General features: G+C 51.0%; 1 protein-coding gene across 2 annotated transcripts in view; it reads right to left on the bottom strand.

The window, feature by feature from the left end:
• The window catches only part of ARHGEF10L (Rho guanine nucleotide exchange factor 10 like), a 60,304-nt gene extending 44,741 nt beyond the window's left edge, over positions 1 to 15,563 (bottom strand). Inside the window, exons 1-5 of one of the 2 annotated variants that reach the window (XM_056865596.1) lie at positions 15,457 to 15,563; positions 13,602 to 13,771; positions 11,728 to 11,844; positions 9,551 to 9,659; positions 288 to 394 (exon numbers count right to left, since the gene is read on the bottom strand). In XM_056865596.1, the coding sequence (XP_056721574.1) occupies positions 288 to 394; positions 9,551 to 9,659; positions 11,728 to 11,760 (249 nt within the window). In that variant the 5' untranslated portion in view covers positions 11,761 to 11,844; positions 13,602 to 13,771; positions 15,457 to 15,563. The remainder of the gene's footprint in view (positions 1 to 287; positions 395 to 9,550; positions 9,660 to 11,727; positions 11,845 to 13,601; positions 13,772 to 15,456) is intronic. The other variant, XM_056865595.1, reaches the window with a different exon arrangement.
• Between the last annotated feature and the right edge of the window lie 1,889 nt (positions 15,564 to 17,452).

Here is a 17,452-nt window from a genome sequence, read left to right as displayed (position 1 = left end):
GACCACCCCTGCTTCTTCTCACTTATCTTGAAAGCCCGGTAAGTTGGCCATGACTTACACACACACACATTAACGTCCCCCGTGACCGTTTTTTCTGAATGGAAAAGCTCCCCCCCCCCACAGCCCTTTCAGCCTTACTACATCTGAATAGCTCTTCAACAGAACAAAGACCTCAGTTCTGGAGCTTCTTCAAAAACAGGGGCCATTTGTGAACAAGCCCCCACCTCTTTGGAGTAGCGGGCTGGCCTAACCTTGCACGTGGCCCAAGTCACAGTCCCAACACTGACCTGCTGAGGGCTCAGTCCTTCTGGCATGGGGCCAAGTTCGGGAAGTGGGTCTTTCATATCTGTGACGGAGACCTCCAGGAATCCCATGTCCTCCTCTTCTGACTCACCTGGGGAACACACACACACACAAACACAGACACAATTTACCCAGTGGGGAAGAAATCCAAAATACAGAAAATATTTTGTTGTTATCAACCAGGTACAACAAGCAGCAGTTAGTATATTAAACTGTCCCATAATAGGAGAATATCTCATATATATTCAGCCTATTCATCACATACATTCAGAGTCGTTGGCCCACCAACACGGGCGCTTTCCGAAATTCCAGCTGCTGGCTTCAAAACCTACAGGCCTCCTGGGAATATCAAATCCCTCTCCCCTTTCCAAAAGGCTCAAGGAAGAGCATTTATCCAACAACTACCTATCAACGCACATGTATCTCCAGATGTTGGCTGACATGCTGTGACACCATGTCATGTTCATCACTGAATAATAAGAGCATGTTGAACATCAATGCAGGTGCTGCCAGACGGTTTGATGAAGGGGAAAGCGTCCACGCAAGCACTAAGAGCAGGAAAGGTTGTGTGTGTGCTGCGAGGAGGTGAGAAGCTCGGGAAGCAGAGGCGGAGGGGTCCGCAGGGAAGGCCAGTCACGGGTCAACCAGCAGGAAGAGAGAGAGAGAGAGAGAGACAGGGAGCTGGGGGGGGGAGGCTGAGAAGAAAAAGAGGGGCAAGGAAACAAAAGCAAAGGATGTCCACGGGAGGGGGGGCACTTGGCCAGGGGGCGTGTGCTGCATGTGAGGAGGGGTCAACAGGGAACAGGAAGGTAGGAAGAGAGGAGGCTGAGGACCAGGGAGCACAAAGACAGCTCTGAATTCCACACACAGGACTTGCCCTGTGATCGCGTGTCTAAGACGGGGCTTTGTAAAAGTTCGGCTTGAAGTCACCCCCTTTGGGGGCCAGCAACTCTGCGCCCCAGAGTGTTACTGTGTACAAAACTGAGGTCCAAATTTGAGTAAGCAAAAGCCCTGGAGCAGATAGCCGCAGCTCAGTCTAGTACCCAAGATGCTTTGGGGGGCATGCCAGACTGCTGCGTCATCCCTTTATTTCAGACGACCTCGTATTATTGTCACAGTAACACCACAACCGTTCACAACGAAGGCATCATTTTCTCCCCACAGACCACATTCCTGCACAAGATCACGAGCCTTTCTCTGATGCCTGGCAACACCCAAAGTGCTTTCTCATGCGCGCTTCACTTCATCCTCATGTCGACCCAGTGTGAGATTTTGCCTTGCAGCTTCCCCACCTCAGGAAGGGCTGCTTGGCACATATTCACCAGGGACTGGGCTTAACCGAGGCCCAGCATGGTTTTAGTAACAGGGGTTACTAAAGAACTCCTCTGAAAACGTGCACCCTCCTCTCCAAACACACACACACTCACAGAGCATGGCGCCATCAGAGCATGCATGCACAAAACCCTCATTGAACCTCCTCTGACAACATGGCAGGAGTCACTGCTGGGTATCAGAGCACAGGCATCTCCGGCAGCAGACAGCTGGAGAACCGCTGCCAGTCAGAGCAGACACGGAGCCAGGCAGGCCCCCTGGGAGGGGGCTCCAGGAGTGCTGCATGGAGAACGCCCCCCCCCCCCAAGAGCTGGGAAAGACTCACGGGGGGCTCAGAAAGCTGCTGCCAAGCAGAGTATAAAACACTCGGCCCGGTCAGGAACGACGGTCTGAGTCAACAGAAGACAGGATTCACAGCAAACTTTGGGTTCCATGCTCCCATTTAATTCACATACAGAAAATAATCATTTAGGGGCAACTTTGCAGTGCAGAGAACATCAGTAACAAGCACCGGGCAGAGAGAACCTCATCAAAAAGGCCACCGCTTTGCTCTCTGCTTCTCAGAGATTAATATCCAGCCAAGCTTTGTTCTGGCTCCATGCTCAAAGAAGACACCTAGGGGTGCAGCAGCTCACAATGGAAGGACCTTTTCCCAATCATAGGCAAGCAAGAGACGGGGAGAAGATGAATCAGGGCTCCACAGCCTCAAACATCCCTACCCAATCAGCCACTGGCTGAACAGCCTGCTCCTGCACGGGCACATAGAAGGAGATCAGCCTAGCCCACGCAAACCATGAGCCAGCACAACTGCGGGAGCAGCACTCTGTGGATCAGGGCCTGCAGAGCAAGAGGCTCAAGCCACGTTCCTCCAGGGGAGGCTAAGCAGAAAAAGGCCCCCCTCTGGCTGAGATGCCCCAAAGGCCACGGGCTTCTTGAGCGTACCAAAAGGAAGCAAAGCAAAGAAGGGAGCTCAGTCCGAGGAGGCACCAGCAGAGAGGGAGGCAGAGCCTTACCTGAGGCAGACGAAGAGGAGGAAGACGAGCTGTGGGCCGCGACGATGTAGTCCCTGCCAACGCGATGCCGCTTCCTCCACATTGCGCCCTGGCCGCCCGTCTCCCCCAGCCCTGCCAGAGAGCCCGGCCTGTCCCTCCACTTCCTCCTCCTCCTCCTCCTCACGCCCACTCAGTTCCCACTTGAGCTTCAGGTTTTATGTACCAGGGCTATACACAGCAGCTGCCGAGGAAAGGACCAAGGGATCCGGGCTGCACTGGCGGCGGCGGAGGAGGGAAAGGGGAGCATGTGAGCAGCCCAGAGGAGGGGGTGGAAACCGGAGGGGGACAGGAATAGTCCGGCGATGGCAAGGCTGACCTTTTTCCTTCCCTAATTTTGGAACAGCTGCCTGGCTCACTCAGGACGCCAGCCGCCCAGGGCGGAGGGCCCAGAACGGAAGCAGCTTCAGAGAGAAACAGAGAGAGAGAAAGGAGGAGGGACGGCGACCACGTCTGGACTCCGAGCAAGCAACAATCCGGGCAGGGTCAGCCGCGGGCCTGTGGCATTCTACGCTTCTAGGGGGGAAACTTGTTCCCAACCATCTGGCAAGCCTGGGCTGCAGACTGGCACACTTGACTCACGGACCACAAGAAGCGGCGACACTCCCTCACGTGAGGCGGGATGCTCAGCCTGCCAAGGGTGTGTGTCAGGCTGAGCCCAAGATTTTTCGTTTTTAGGACAAATGAAAATGTTTTCCAAAATGACAGACAAAAGGAATACAGACAAGGCAGCATGAAAACGGGGAGGGATTCTCTTCCCTGGAGGTTTTTAAGCAGAGGGTAGATGGCCATCTGTCAGCAATGCTGATTCTATGACCTTAGGCAGATCATGAGAGGGAGGGCATCTTGGCCATCTTCTGGACATGGAGTAGGGGTCACTGGGGGTGTGTGGGGAGAGGTAGTTTGGAATTTCCTGCATTGTGCAGGGGGTTGGACTAGATGACCCTGGTGGTCCCTTCCCACTCTATGATTCTTGTTGCCCATTTCACTTGGCAAAGGACAGGCCAGCTACATGACACTATGCAAAGCAACACAACACAACACACATACGCACCCTACAAAGAAAGAGAATCAGAATCATAGAGTTGGAAGGGACCACCTGGGTCATCTAGTCCAACCCCATGCACAATGAAGGAAATACACAACCACCTCCCCACACACACACACCCGTGATCCCCACTCCATGCCCAGAAGATGGCCAAGATGCCTTTCCTCTCATCATCTGCCTAAGGTCATAGAATCAGCACTGCTGACAGATGGCCACCTAGCCTCTGCTTAAAAACTTCCAGGGAAGGAGAGCTCACCACCTCCCGAGGAAGCCTGTTCCGCTGAGGAACCACTCTGTTAGAGAGACAGACCCCTGCCCCATGGAGTTCACAATCTAATTTTTCACACATTAACAGATCACTTCAGGATACAATGGTTCCATATTAACATACCACACCCTCATTAGCACATTATATTGATACTTACAGGACAATGATTAGCACATTACCTTTGATACTTTTTGCAGGACAATGATTCAGTTCAACCCAACCCCTTTCTGACTATATATTACTCTTCCTACACACTTGACACTGAGAGACACTGTCCTTCAGTGTTACTCCTCTGAAGATGCCGGCCACAGCTGCAGGCGAAACGTCAGGAAAGAAAATACCAAGACCACGGTTACACAGCCCGGATAACCTACAAGAACCAATGAACTCTGACCGTGAAAGCCTTCGACAATATCACAATCTAAAGTTTGAGGAAGGAGGGTGGGGGTGCTGTGAGCCAGGGCAGCAACACACAATGTGATAATTGTTCTAAGCACAATCCACTGACAAGCGAGCATCACGGCAGCAGGCCACACATGCCACCACACCTTGCGAGCACGGCCAAAGCACACAGAGGCGGGATTCCAGGCTGGTGCTCTAGAGCTTCACTTGGAGCATGAGAGCAACAGGGGATGAGTCCCACCTGGAAGCCATGGCCTTTAAACGAGAACCCCCCCTCCCACCATGCTGGATGCCTGTTGGTGGCCATGGCTTATGCAGAGGTGAAGAACAGCATGTGCCCAGAGGCCTTCACCAAGGCAGGCAAAACTAGAGGGCTCCTCTCTTCACCCGGAGAATCATCCTCACGTCTGCAGCGGCCTCGAGCGGGTGCGCAATGCCCACTGCTGTGACAGGGGCTCCACCACTTCTGCCTTTACCTCTTCAGCTGAGAGAGAAGATCATCCAACTTGCTCCCCTGCAAGCCTGAAATTTCTCTCGATTTTAGTCAGCGGGCTAAAGAGGGGAGAGAGCCTCTGAGAATACACAGACTGCTCTGTCCCATACAGCATCACAACAGCCAGCTGCCATACATGTGGCATGCAGGAGAAAAGGCTGTGTGAGTGTTAAAGAGCAGGACTTCCACACAATTTGTCTGGCAAGGGTATCCCTGAGCATGTACAGACTGCATGGACTCCAGAGAGGCTTGAGCTCCAGCATTCCTCTCCTAGCAGTGGAGGCCTGCTAACAGACACCACTCAATAGCAAGCCATGCTCAACGGACTGAACTGAGACAGGATCCAGGCTAGGGCCACCGGATCAGTACCTCTCTCCGAGCACAGCTTGTGGGCCTTGGAAAGTTCCCCAGTCCAGGAAAGAGAGCGCTTACGTCCCATCTCTGGTGCAATCCTGCTGGGCTCTCCGTCCCCTACAAAGTCAGAAGTGTTACCAGAAGATGGCGCTTACTCTCCTCTGTGGCCAACAAGCCCACACGCCTGTCCTTGTCGGAGCAGGGCGCTCCGAGGCAGCACAAGGCTGCAGAGCGACCCGCGGGGCAAGGTCTGCGTCGCCCTCACCTCCTTTAAAAATCAGAAGGCTGTTTAAAAAATAAAAGACCCCCCCCCCCCACACACACACACACAATCAGTGCTTTTCATCTATGTCAGCAAGTTCTTCAGTCACCCCGGTAACGTTTTGCAATCACTTGGAAGGATGAAGGAAGTGGTCTTTGTGGTCACGGATGTCTTGCACTCGGGACTCCCTCAGATCTCTGCACAGCAGATGGAGTTGCAAAGAAGGGAACTTTGTACTTTCCCATCTGGGGCTGGGACTGGATATGTAAATGTACAATTCAGGAGTTTGCTTTCACAACCTGTGTGGTGCTCAAAAGTAATGGCCCTCTTGGGGACTCCTTCCCCAGGGAAGACCACCCAGTTAAGACCCTCCTCACTTTCTGGGCATGCGGCAAGATGTTCGTCTCCTGTCTGATGAAGACTCGCCTGACTCTGTGCATGCCATGCTCCCTGCCCAATTACAAGGAATCATCCTGAGGGGAAATGTCTACAATGGGGAGGGGCTGTGGCTCAGTGGTAGAACCTCTGCTTGGCATGCAGAAAGTCCCAGGTTCAATCCCCGGCATCACCAGTTAAAGAGACTAGGCAGGTAGATTATGTGAAAGCCCTCCGCCCGAGACCCTGGAGAGCCGCTGCAGGTCTGAGTAGACAAGACTGACTTTGATGGACCAAGGGTCTGATTCAGTACAAGGCAGCTTCATGTGTTCATGTGTTCAAAAGCGTGTGACGTCCTCTGCCACCTCATTCTGCTAGAGACCAGGCCTCGGAAAGATTCACAAGCAAAACAGAGCACAGCCTGCTTCAATCCTCTGTAAATTCACGTCCAGCGCCTAACCATCCACTCACCAGCTATCCCCACACACAGATTCTCTCTCTCACACACACACACACCCCGTGATCCAGAGCCGAATCTGAGAGAATGGGCACTGCAGAAGCCTTTGACTGGGGAGGGCGGGGTAGAAATTTAATAAAATAAATGAATATATAAGAGTCTTGCAGAATGAAACTCGTTGACTCGAACATTGCCCTGCAGCAGATGGAACATACATCCCAGTCCACTAAGGTCCCTTGGCCAATTTCTGGGGCACCACAGAAGGGCTGCCTGTTGCTAGGATTCTTGCCAAGAAACGGGATGGGGCAGGCTGCATTTAAGTTATTGAATGCAGGATCCCTGACATGTTACTCCTGCGCTGAAGAGGTTTTTGCTTTGGAACTGAACACACATCAGCGGACCTGGGCAGATTCCATTATAAAAATTAATAACTATCAGAGTAGACTGAAATCACCCCACCTAGTTTCAAAGATAAAAACACTTTCCCCACAATGAGTATGGTGACCATTTCCCCAGTAGATACCCACAACCCTCATCCGCGGAGAATTTTTTTACTGCAGTGATGAGTTCACTTCCTTGGAAAACACTTGCTTTGTGCTCCTAACCCTCAGAAGGAGCAGGGGGGTTTAATGGGAGGTTGATAAAGAAGCAGCACACTTCGAACCCTGGGAGGTCTCCAGGGAAGCAAAGTGAAAACATAGAGGACTGCGTCGGAGGGGTGCTAAAATAGCAGAACCACGTTAGACTTTTGGGACAGATTTTGTGGGAAGCATCTCTGTTGTGTCTGCCACACAGGGGAATTTGGCTGGTGACACTAAAGAAAGCAGGAAGGCGAAAGAGAAACTTAGCTGCATGTAACGATTAAATGAGAAGTTTCCTGGAAGACCCAGAGGCCTGGCCGGCCTTCCCCCCCCCCCCCGCCCCTCCCTCCAGCTGAAGGAAGGATCACAGAGTGGGAGGATCAGCCTGAGGGCCAAAGTCAATGAGACAGAGACAACCACGGTCCAGAACCTCTCTGATTTTTAGCCTCAAATGGGTGCAGAGGTGAGGGGAGCTGAGCCCTGCTTCAGGCCCCCATGGGAAAGAAACTTGGAAAGAAGGCAGCCAAGGGGAGACATGATAGAGGTCTATAAAATTATGCATGGTTTGGAGAGAGTGGACAGGGAGAGGTTTTTCTCCCTCTCGCATAATACTGGAACGCGGGGTCATCTGTTGAAGCTGGAGGGTGACAGATTCAAAACAGATAAAAGGAAGTGTTTTTTCACACAACGCATAGTTAAATTGTGGAACTCCCTGCCCCAGGATGTGGTGATGGCTGCCAAGTTGGAAGGCTTTAAGAGGGGAGTGGACATATTCATGGAGGAGAGGGGTATTCATGGCTGTTGGTTAGAATGGATACTAGTCATGCTGCATACCTATTCTCTCTAGTATCAGAGGAGCATGTCTATTCTTTTGGGTGTGGTGGAACACAGGCAGGATAAATGCTGCCGCAGCGGTCTTGTTTGTGGGCTTCCTAGAGGAACCTGGTTGGCCACTGGGTGAACAGAGTGCTGGACTTGATGGGCCTGGGTCTGATCCAGCAGGGTCTTTCTTATGTTCTTATGGTCTCCTCTTCAGCACGTCTCTGCAAGCACTGGATCCAGCAGAAAAGCATTTGAACCTTGCAAGGTGGGTGGGGGGGCAGGTTTCTGAACTGAAAGTGGAGCATGCTTCTGGAGGGCTTCCTGAGGTTGTTTGAAGACTGGCCGCATAGCCTTTCCTCATTTATATTGTTCCCCATTGTATTATATTGCAATTTCCCAGACAGGGATATGAGAATAACCAGACCCGTAAAACTCCTTTCCCTGCCACACAACTTGCAGAAGGCCATTTATCATTTGCTTCAGTTCTGCTCCACTGGGGACCCAAAGCAGCTCACATTATTCTCCTCCCTTCCCTTGTTTCCTTCACAATAAGCCTGCAAAGTAGCTGAGAGCATGTGACAGGCCCAAAGTCATCCAATCAGCTTCCACGGCTGAGCCGAGATTCAAACCTGGGCTTCCCAGCTCTTAGTCTCACACTTTAACCACTAAACCACATCAGTTCTCAGAGCCCAGAAGAGCCTGTTCAGGAGAAGAGGGTGCTCCTTGGGTGTAATAATTCAGGGGGGGCCAGGACCACCAGCCTGGAGGCATAGCAGATACCAGGGAGGGCAGGGGCGGGCACATCAGTGCCTCTGTTGAATCGGACTGCCAAGAAGGATGGCCTCCCTCGGCTCCTTCCTTCTACCAGGACAGGATGGAAACATGCAGGCTCGGCTCGGGAAAATGGCACCACCTACAGGAACCAGCAGCCTAAGGCCACGGCCTCAGGTTGCTTCCTGGACGTCTGGCCACAGCAAGTGGCCCCAATCCACAAAGGGCTGGGAAAAATACAGGGTGGTTTAAGTCTGCGCAACCACCAGCGTTCACTATTTCTTTGCTGGCTCTGGCGCACAGCTGCACAGCCCAGAAGAAAGAATAGGGGAATGCCCTGAGCATATACAACCCCCTCCTATGCCTTTAAGCTACCCAAAAGCATCCTGCACCCTCCCATACCTCAACCCTTTCCCCCTCCCAGAACATCAGTGAGATGCCAGCTCCCCACCCCCCCGCCAACAAAGGCCACCTCTCCCAGGAAGCCTCTGCCTCTTCACGCCTCACCCGGCAGCTCCCTCTTCTGCTTGCCCCTCTCCTCTACCAGCCCTGGTACTGAGATGGATTCCATCTCTCTTCCAAATTCAGGCCTTGTTATTTGAAAGGAGGTGTTCTGGACCGTGTTCTGTTGCTCCTTCCCGATTCTTGTCTTCCTAGTCACTGGTCTCTTAGCTGCCCACCAAAGCGTACGCCGGGGGCCCCCTCCTCTTGTTCTGCTACCATTAGTCTACTTTCGCAGGGCCTTCAGCACTCCTGTCGCTGGCTTCACCCATTTTAATGGCCATCAGTTATTTTATAGTACGTTTCTTTGGTTTATATCTTTAATTGTCAGAAACTGCCTGGAAATTTTAACTTTTTAAATCAAGAGGGAAACAAATTAAATAACTTGCTTCTGTCCACATTTGTTCCTCGTGTGCATCCCAGGGCAAGGACCACCCCCCTTTTGGGTCGGCCTGGGCTTTTTTTTTGCTTGTTGGGTCACTCAGCCGAGCCCTGTGCAGACCTCTGGCCCTGGCAGAAAGCACACTCTTACCTGGGACTTCTTTCTTGTGCAAGAAAGTCACTTTCCGCATGACGGCCATCTTGGTCTTCTCCAGCCCATCCTTGGTGCCGCTCTTGGCTGCTTTCATCAGCTGTGTCATCTGCGCAAGATCGGGAACGAGGGGAGCGGGATGAGAAACATAACAGTTCCCACCGAAACGCCCTCAGTCCTTTCATTATATGCCTTCTTTGAGGACAAAAGGACGCCTCCCCCATCTCCACCTCCCCTTGGAGAAATGCCTCAAAGATCACTAGAGTTCAATACACATTTTGAATGGTTTGAGGGACTTCAGGATGAGGGATTAAACTTTTAAAGTGCTAAGTCAGGCCGACATTCAATTAAAGAAAGCGCAGTTGATCAGTCATGTGAATTTTAAATATTAAATGAAGAGGTCATCATTTTGGAGCACAAAAAAATCCTTCTTTTTCCACAGACGCTCACTTGTATCACAGCAAGTATTGTGGCAGAAGAGGCATTCTCTTGTGTGCAAGGTGGAAGGCCTCTTCTAAGAGAGCATAACCCTTTTTGAAATCTCTGCTGCCCAATTAGCCTCGCAGACCTTTGCAATCAGTGAAGAGAGTTTTAGTTGATCAATCTCACCATTTGACTACCCGCTGCCATCTGGGTCCTCGGATTTGGCAAGGCAGGATGGGATTATAGAATCATAGAGTTGGAAGGGACCACCTGGGTCATCTAGTCCAACCCCCTGCACAATGCAGGAATTTCACAACTACCTCCCCCCCCATACACACACAGTGACCCCTACTCCATGCCCAGAAGATGGCCAAGATGCCCTCCCTCTCATCATCTGCCTATGGTCATAGAATCAGCATTGCTGACAGATGGCCATCTAGCCTCTGCTTTAAAACCTCCAGGGAAGGAGAGCCCATCACCTCCTGAGGAAGCCTGTTCCACTGAGGAACCCCTCTGTTAGAAAGTTCTTCCTAATTTCCAGACGGATTGCCTTAAAACTGTTATCACCAAACTTATGGTCAGAGACTGCCCAACAACAAAACCCCAGTTTTAATGAGAGAGCCAGTGTGGCGTAGAGGTTAGAGGGCCAGACCAGGATCTGGGAGAGCCAGAGCCAAAGCCCCACTCTGCCTTGGAAGATTGCTGGGAAACCTGGGGCCAGTCACAAGTTCTCAGCCTAGCCTACCTCATGAGGTTGTTGTGAGGATAAAATGGAGGACAGGAGAATGATGTAAGCTACTTCAAGACCCCTTTGCGGAGACCGGCAGGGTATACGCTTAGTCAGCAAATAAATAAAAATCCATGGCATCAAATCCCAACGCCCAGCCCTTCAACTTGTATTCAGGTTCACGGCTAAAGCGCTGAGCCCGCCCCCCGGGCAACCTCACCGGCCGCAGCCCAGCACAGATTCCACCACAAACAGGCCAGACGGCAGAGCCACACTGCAGCCACACGCCACCGCTTCCATTTCACCCACAGGTTCTGCCGATTCTCCGGCTCTACTGGCTCCTTGGGGAGGGGTCTAGTAACAAAAAGTCGCATAGAACAGCCACACCATAGTACTACGCAGTATCAAAACGTATATTCAAAATACATACTAAACCACTGTACTGCGTGAGCCTATTGGAACTGTTTCCATTTTAGGCTGCAAGCCATAATTGGGACTTTGTTGACTATACGCTGAGGCACTACATGCGTTATTGTCTATGAGTGGTGGTCTAGGCTATATACCATCCTCAAGATTTCTGTATGTATTGGTCTGTTATGGTTTGTGAGTCTTGTGATATATATATTTATGTATAGGATTAGTAGATGTGCACATATACATTATTAGTGGTTTAGTATGTATTTTGAATATATGTTTTGATACTGAGTAGTACTATAGTGTGGCCATTCTATGCGACTTTTTTCTTATTGCATGGAATAGTGGGTTGTTTGTCCTGGGGGGGGGGCACATTCAGGTCCTAGCTGCTTCCAGCTTGACTCAATGGCCCTTTCCTCAAACACAGACAAAAAAAGCAGCCCTGCAAACTGCCAGTTTGGAGTGAGGTTTTTTTGTTCTTTAAAGGAGGTTGATGTCTGCAAAGCAGGAAAAGCAAAGCGTGGACAGGACAAGAGGAAAGAGAGAGCGTGCAGCGCACAGACAGCAAGGAGGCCAGCTCCGAAAGGGTCCAGAAGAAGAAGAAGGGCAGTACCTTGCAATCGTATCTCTGCTTCAGCTCCTGCATGTCTCTCCCCCCAACTCTCAAAGCCAGAATGTCCCTCTTAGTCCTTGAGTATCTCTCCTTGAGCCTGTGCAGGTCTGGAGAAAGCTTCCACCCCCAAAAGCCAGGGCCAGCACAGAAGGAGAAGCAGCAGCAGCAGCAGCAGGAGGGAAAGAGAGGCAGAGAGAGATCCCAGTAAGCAGCCAACACAAGGAGCACCAGCAGCTGCCCTCAGCTTCACAGCAGGGTTAGAACAAGTCTTGGCTGGATGCAGCCCCCCCCCTCCCAAGCCGGGCCTTTGGGCTCCCACCCCTGCCACGATTAAAATAAAGCCAAGGAAAATAGGAATGAACATGGGCATTCACTCAGATCACAGTCCTCAGCATAATGAGCTCCGCCCAGCGTGGTATAGCGGTTAAGAGCAGTGGTTTGGCGTGGTGGACTTTAATCTGGAGAACCAGGTTCGATTCCCCACTCCTCTACATGAAGCCAGCTAGGTGACCTTGGGCCAGTCACAGTTGTCTCAGAGCTCTCTCAGCCCCACCTACCTCACAGGGTGTCTGTTGTGGGGAGGGGGAGGGAAGGTAAGCTGGTTTGATTGTCCCTTAAATGGTGGAGAAAGTCAGCATATAAAAACCAACTCTTCTTCTTTTCATCCCATGTTTCTAGTCATCAAGTGAATGGAAGGGGAAGGGGCTCTGCCCCAGAGGCATGCAGAAGATCCCGGGCTCAATTGCTGGCCACTCCTGTTAAAAGGATCAGGTTGGAGGGGATGAAAAGACCTTCCTCAGCCTGAGACCCTGGAGAGCTGCTGCCAGTCTCAGCAGACAGGAACCACCTGAACAGACCGGGGGCTGGGGGAGGCTGGGTCTGATTCAGTGTAAGGCAGCACCATGTGTTTAATTAAACACAAGGCCTCTCATGAGAGCTAGGGATACCAAATTTCCATATCTTGTTCCTAAAATGGAGCCAACACCCCCCGTCCTTTCACTTTTTGCATTTCTGAACAAGGAACAGAAGCCCAGCTTGCTGCAGCTCACAGTTCCTCCCATACCTTCATGGCATTCTCTTCCCTCTTTGCCCTACGGACCCCATCCCCAGGTGCATTGATAAGCCATCTTAATGGGACTGCACATGAACAGAAGAGAGGCTATGCTGGATCAGACCAAGGTCCATCAAGTCCAGCAGTCTGTTCACACAGCAGCCAACCACTGTGTTTGTGACTCCAGGAAACCCACAAACAAGATGACTGCAGCAGCACCATCCTGCCTGTATTCCACAGCACCTAATATAATGGGCATGCTCCTCTGATCCTAGAGGGAATAGGTATGCATCATGACTACTATCGATTTTTACTAGTGGCCATGAATAGCCCTCTCCTCCATGAATATGTCCACCTCCCCCCATTAACGCCTTCCAAGTCGGCAGCCATCACCCCACCCTGGGACAGGGAGTTCTACATGTTTTAGCCACGCATCACTCGCATTGGTAACAGGGGAGGGAGGAAGATGCAAAACCCCCCCCCAAGAAGGGCAGAAGGTTGCAGAGGACGGCAGTGGGGGCCATTCTGGAATTAGCTTTATGATTCCTCCCAGCTAAACCAGAATGAAGGAGGAAGGGGAGAATGAGAAACAGCTGCATGAGTTGACACTGGGACCCAGAGCTCGTAGGCGGCAGCTGGAAAGCATGGGGGAAATTTCCAAAAGAATAAAGGGAGTGGGAAGTCGGCTCATCCCTACCAAGAGCCCTAATTGGTGTGGAAGCCACCTGGGAGCTGTTTCCTGGTGCCTGAGAGGCATTTTTGCTGGAGTGACTCTGGGGCCATCAGCTGGAGAAGAGGATCCTCTTCCTCCCTCTGCCCTTACCTTTGGCTGAAAGGACACTTTGGGCTTAGCAGTTTCCACCTCCGGCTTGGTCTCTTCCCCAGAGTCCTCGCTGTAGCTTTCGAACTCACTGGAGCTCCAGCCAAGGTCCTCGGCTTCCTGTAGCTCTTTGTCTTGATGGACGTCCTCATAAATCAGGCTTCTCTCTGAATCTGGAAAGGGAGAGGAGAGATAGAGCCTTCAGTAAAGCCTAGAAAACCAGTATGGATAAAATGGTGGAGTTTTCTCTGAATAAGGCAGTCCAAAGGCAGAGAAGAAAACAAAGATTAAGCAGAAAATAAGAGATTCCCAAATGATAGAGAGACTGCCTGAAAGTGGAAGGAGAAAAGAAGACACAGCATGAATGAAGAGGAAAAGGCTGATCTTTCCCCCCACACCTGGAAAGATGATGGATATAGGCACATGCTGGTAATATACTGGCTTAGCTTGAGGGCCTCGCAGGCATCCCAGAAACTGGCCAGAGCATCCCAAGGGCGCAGCAGAACCAGTAGCCTGATTTTATTAAATGGCCTTTTCACCTACAGAAAATCTGTGCCCTCGGTGACAGGGGCCCTCGCTGAGCGGATGCCTCACTCCAGGTAATAGATTTGGACCCAGTTCATAGCTGAGCCTTGGCCAAGATTTGCTGGGTGGTCCTGAGCAAGCCCTGTTATCACAGTCTCTGCCCCCTTGGTAGAAAATGGGGAAGGTGTCACTTGCTTCTCCAAGGCGGAATTTGGGGGAATTTGGCCACCATAACTGGTGTTCAGAGCAAACAGTTATTCACAACAAAGGACACCAGTGGGGCAAAAGGAGGTTGTTTGACATCTGCCTGAGAAGGGGAATGAGGAAAAGCAGCTTGATTCTACACCAGGGTTCTCAGACTGTCGTTGCCAATAATGAGAAGGGAGCAAGAGGTGGACAAAGAAAAAGAAGAGGGAACGAAATCAGACTCCGTGTGCTCTGCTCACAAGCTTTTCAGCAAGTCTCATATTTTAGCCACTGAAAATGCCAAGGCATAATAAAAAGTGCATCTGAGTACATACAGAGTGATACTCATATCAATTAAGATGTTGCCTCCTGCTGTTTTTAGATTTTATATTTACTGCTGGCCAAGTGTTCATTTTACTGAAGGATCCAGTTTTTGAAAGGACGTGTTATTGGTTTTGGTCTATGGCATATTTGCCCTGGATTTTATTATCTAGAAGTCGATGTTTGCATTTTAAACTATCTTGAGATGCCTTGGGTATTCTTGAACAGAGAGGAGGGGTATTAAATTATCTAAGTAAACAATAAATGAATCTCTGCTGCGTAAACAGACAGCACGTGCACATCTGGGGAAGGAAGGGAGAAAGGGGGGGTTCACTGAGGCAGTGGCCTTCCACCCCCACCCACCCGTCTTCCAGATGCCCTGTTCACATGTCCCACTGAACAAACGTTATGATCTGCATGTACGTGTGTACATCTACTTGTAAGAAAGAGCTAATGCATATTGAAATTACAAACAAAAACAAGGGAACACACATGTGTTTCAATTACATGCTTGCCTATAGATGCATTAAATATAACATAACACATATACAAAGAAAAATCAAGTATATGCTGTACCCAGATTGTACACGTGTTCACTGGAAGACGTGAGCAGAGCTTATGTGTATATGAAATGACTCTTGCGATCTCACTGGTACAAGGTGAGGGTTCAAGAGTATCTTGGATGGAAGGATGTGATGAGAAGAATGCCCAGGGACAGAAGAAACCCAGAAAAACTCTGAATAAAGGAGTATGGTGAGGAAAGAGAAACCAGATGCGAGGCATGGCACCCAGTATCTTAAGGGAAACATCTGAAGCGGTGCCATACCACGCTGATCCGGGTCCACGTTTTCATAAGGAACGTCGTCATAGATCACGTCTTCTTCTGGGGCTGGGGGGTTAAACTGATTGCCTAGAATAGAAGTAACACAAGGTGGGGGGCTGAATCCCAAGCAGGCAGAAAGGCTAAAGTAGGAAGAATCAGACTCCCTCCGTGGGATACTCAAAACAGGGTGTGTTAATGCCCAGGGGGCCCAGCATTGCCTCAGAGAGGCAAGGCAACGTCAACATAAGGACTAGATCCCTGGAATGCTAGATTACAGTCAAGCACGTATCTACCACAGGTGGCCTGAAGCTATGTATTCTTCGCCCACCTGCTCTTCCAGACCAGCCCCAATGCCATACCTCGCCGGAAACTCTTCCTTCGCCAGCTGAAGGATCGCAACCCGGAATGAGAGCTTCCCACCAGGTCCCCATTGCTGACAACAAACCTGGAAAAAGGAAGGCAGACTTGAAACCTGGCTGAGAAATGTGCCCCCCCCCATCACAGCCCACTACACTGCCCTCCCCAAGAGGATAGGTACGCAAGCAACAAAGCGCATCCGTGGCTTCCTGATCTTGCACTGGGCCAAACCCTTTGCATTTAGTGGCTTATTCCTGGTCCCCCCCTGTTGCCCCCCCCATTGCCTTGGCATGGCCAGTTTACAATACTTCCCTCTTCCAAAGTCCTTTTTTTTAAGGGTCATAAAAATACACAAATACACAAATATTCGACCTCAAGAAGAAGGAAATCTGCTCCTGCCCTTCATGCCCCTTATTATTAACACCACTAAAATTAAAATGTCTAAAATTCTGTAATGCTAAATTCTAAGTATTCCGTAATGTACTTAAATTAAATGCACTACACGCTTCCTGGGCTCAGGGGGGTGGTCCTGAGACCACTCGATGCTGCGGCACTGCTGAGGCTGGACGCCCCAATACACCCTCACCTTGGACGGGAGACAACTGTGCGAGAGCAGAAAAGAAGGCCGATGTACACGATCTGGTGCCCGGAGCAGTCCCACGAATGCTGCCGCTCGCTTTGGTGCAAGATTCAGCCCCACCCACCCTCCCATTCCTGGCAACAGAACCACAGAGGAGGAGGGGAGAGCCATGGAGGAGATAGCCAGACCAAAGAAAGCATGCAGAAACTGGCACCGGCAACATACCCTAGGAAGGGGGCTCGGGCCCCCTTGCCGCCTCCCCAGCTCCCAGCATTGCTTCCCGTGCTCAGCCTCCTCTGCAGCTTCTCTGCTCTGCAGTACGATTTGGCTTGTTTGCAGTTGTGCTGACTGTGCAAGAGGATGCCAGCACAGGCAACCGATCAATACTGCTGGCTCCTTCTTGGTCGGCTGGGGGTGTCATTCCACCCCCACCCGCCGCCTACCCTTCAAGGTCCTGCTTATGCCAAGCCTCACCCACAAGTCTGCCTCCCGCCCTGATGAATGGGTTGATACTCAGCCTCCTATTAGCAAGGGGAAAAGGGAGATCCATTTAGAGAGATAAAGCGGGGGGGGGGCTCATGTACAATAAAGGCAGCTGCTCAGGAAGAGAGCTTCTGGCAGCGACCAGGAGCAGAGACCGCTGGATGCTTCTGTCATGGCAGGAAGCAAGTGCAGAAAAACAACCACTAGACAGCGCAGAGTTTTTCATTCAGAAAAAGATAAAGGACTGGCTTGTGGGAGGCAAATGCAGCTCCTTAGGAAGGTTCATTGTCCGTCCTCATTCGAATTCTGCTACTTCTGATTTCTCAGGCTGCTAGTTCTCATGGCTCCAGTACACGGTTTCAGAAGCCAGCAGTTCCCCTCCGTTTCCTCCCTCCACCGGCAGCTTGCTGATGGACATGGATATGTCAGGATGCACACGTAAACTAGCACCGTTCTGTGGTGCAGAGTGACCGCTGGAAGAGCCAGCTGTGGTTGACAGCTAAGGGATCACAGATACCATATGCTAGAAAAGACCTTTCTCTGCCAGAGACCCAGAATCACTGCCGATAGTCAGAGCAG

This window comes from Euleptes europaea, chromosome 19 (assembly GCF_029931775.1).
Source record: "Euleptes europaea isolate rEulEur1 chromosome 19, rEulEur1.hap1, whole genome shotgun sequence".
Taxonomy (NCBI): Eukaryota; Metazoa; Chordata; class Lepidosauria; order Squamata; family Sphaerodactylidae; genus Euleptes; species Euleptes europaea.
The sequence above is the reverse complement of the archived record's forward strand: the minus strand, read 5'-3'. Positions and strand labels throughout refer to the sequence as shown.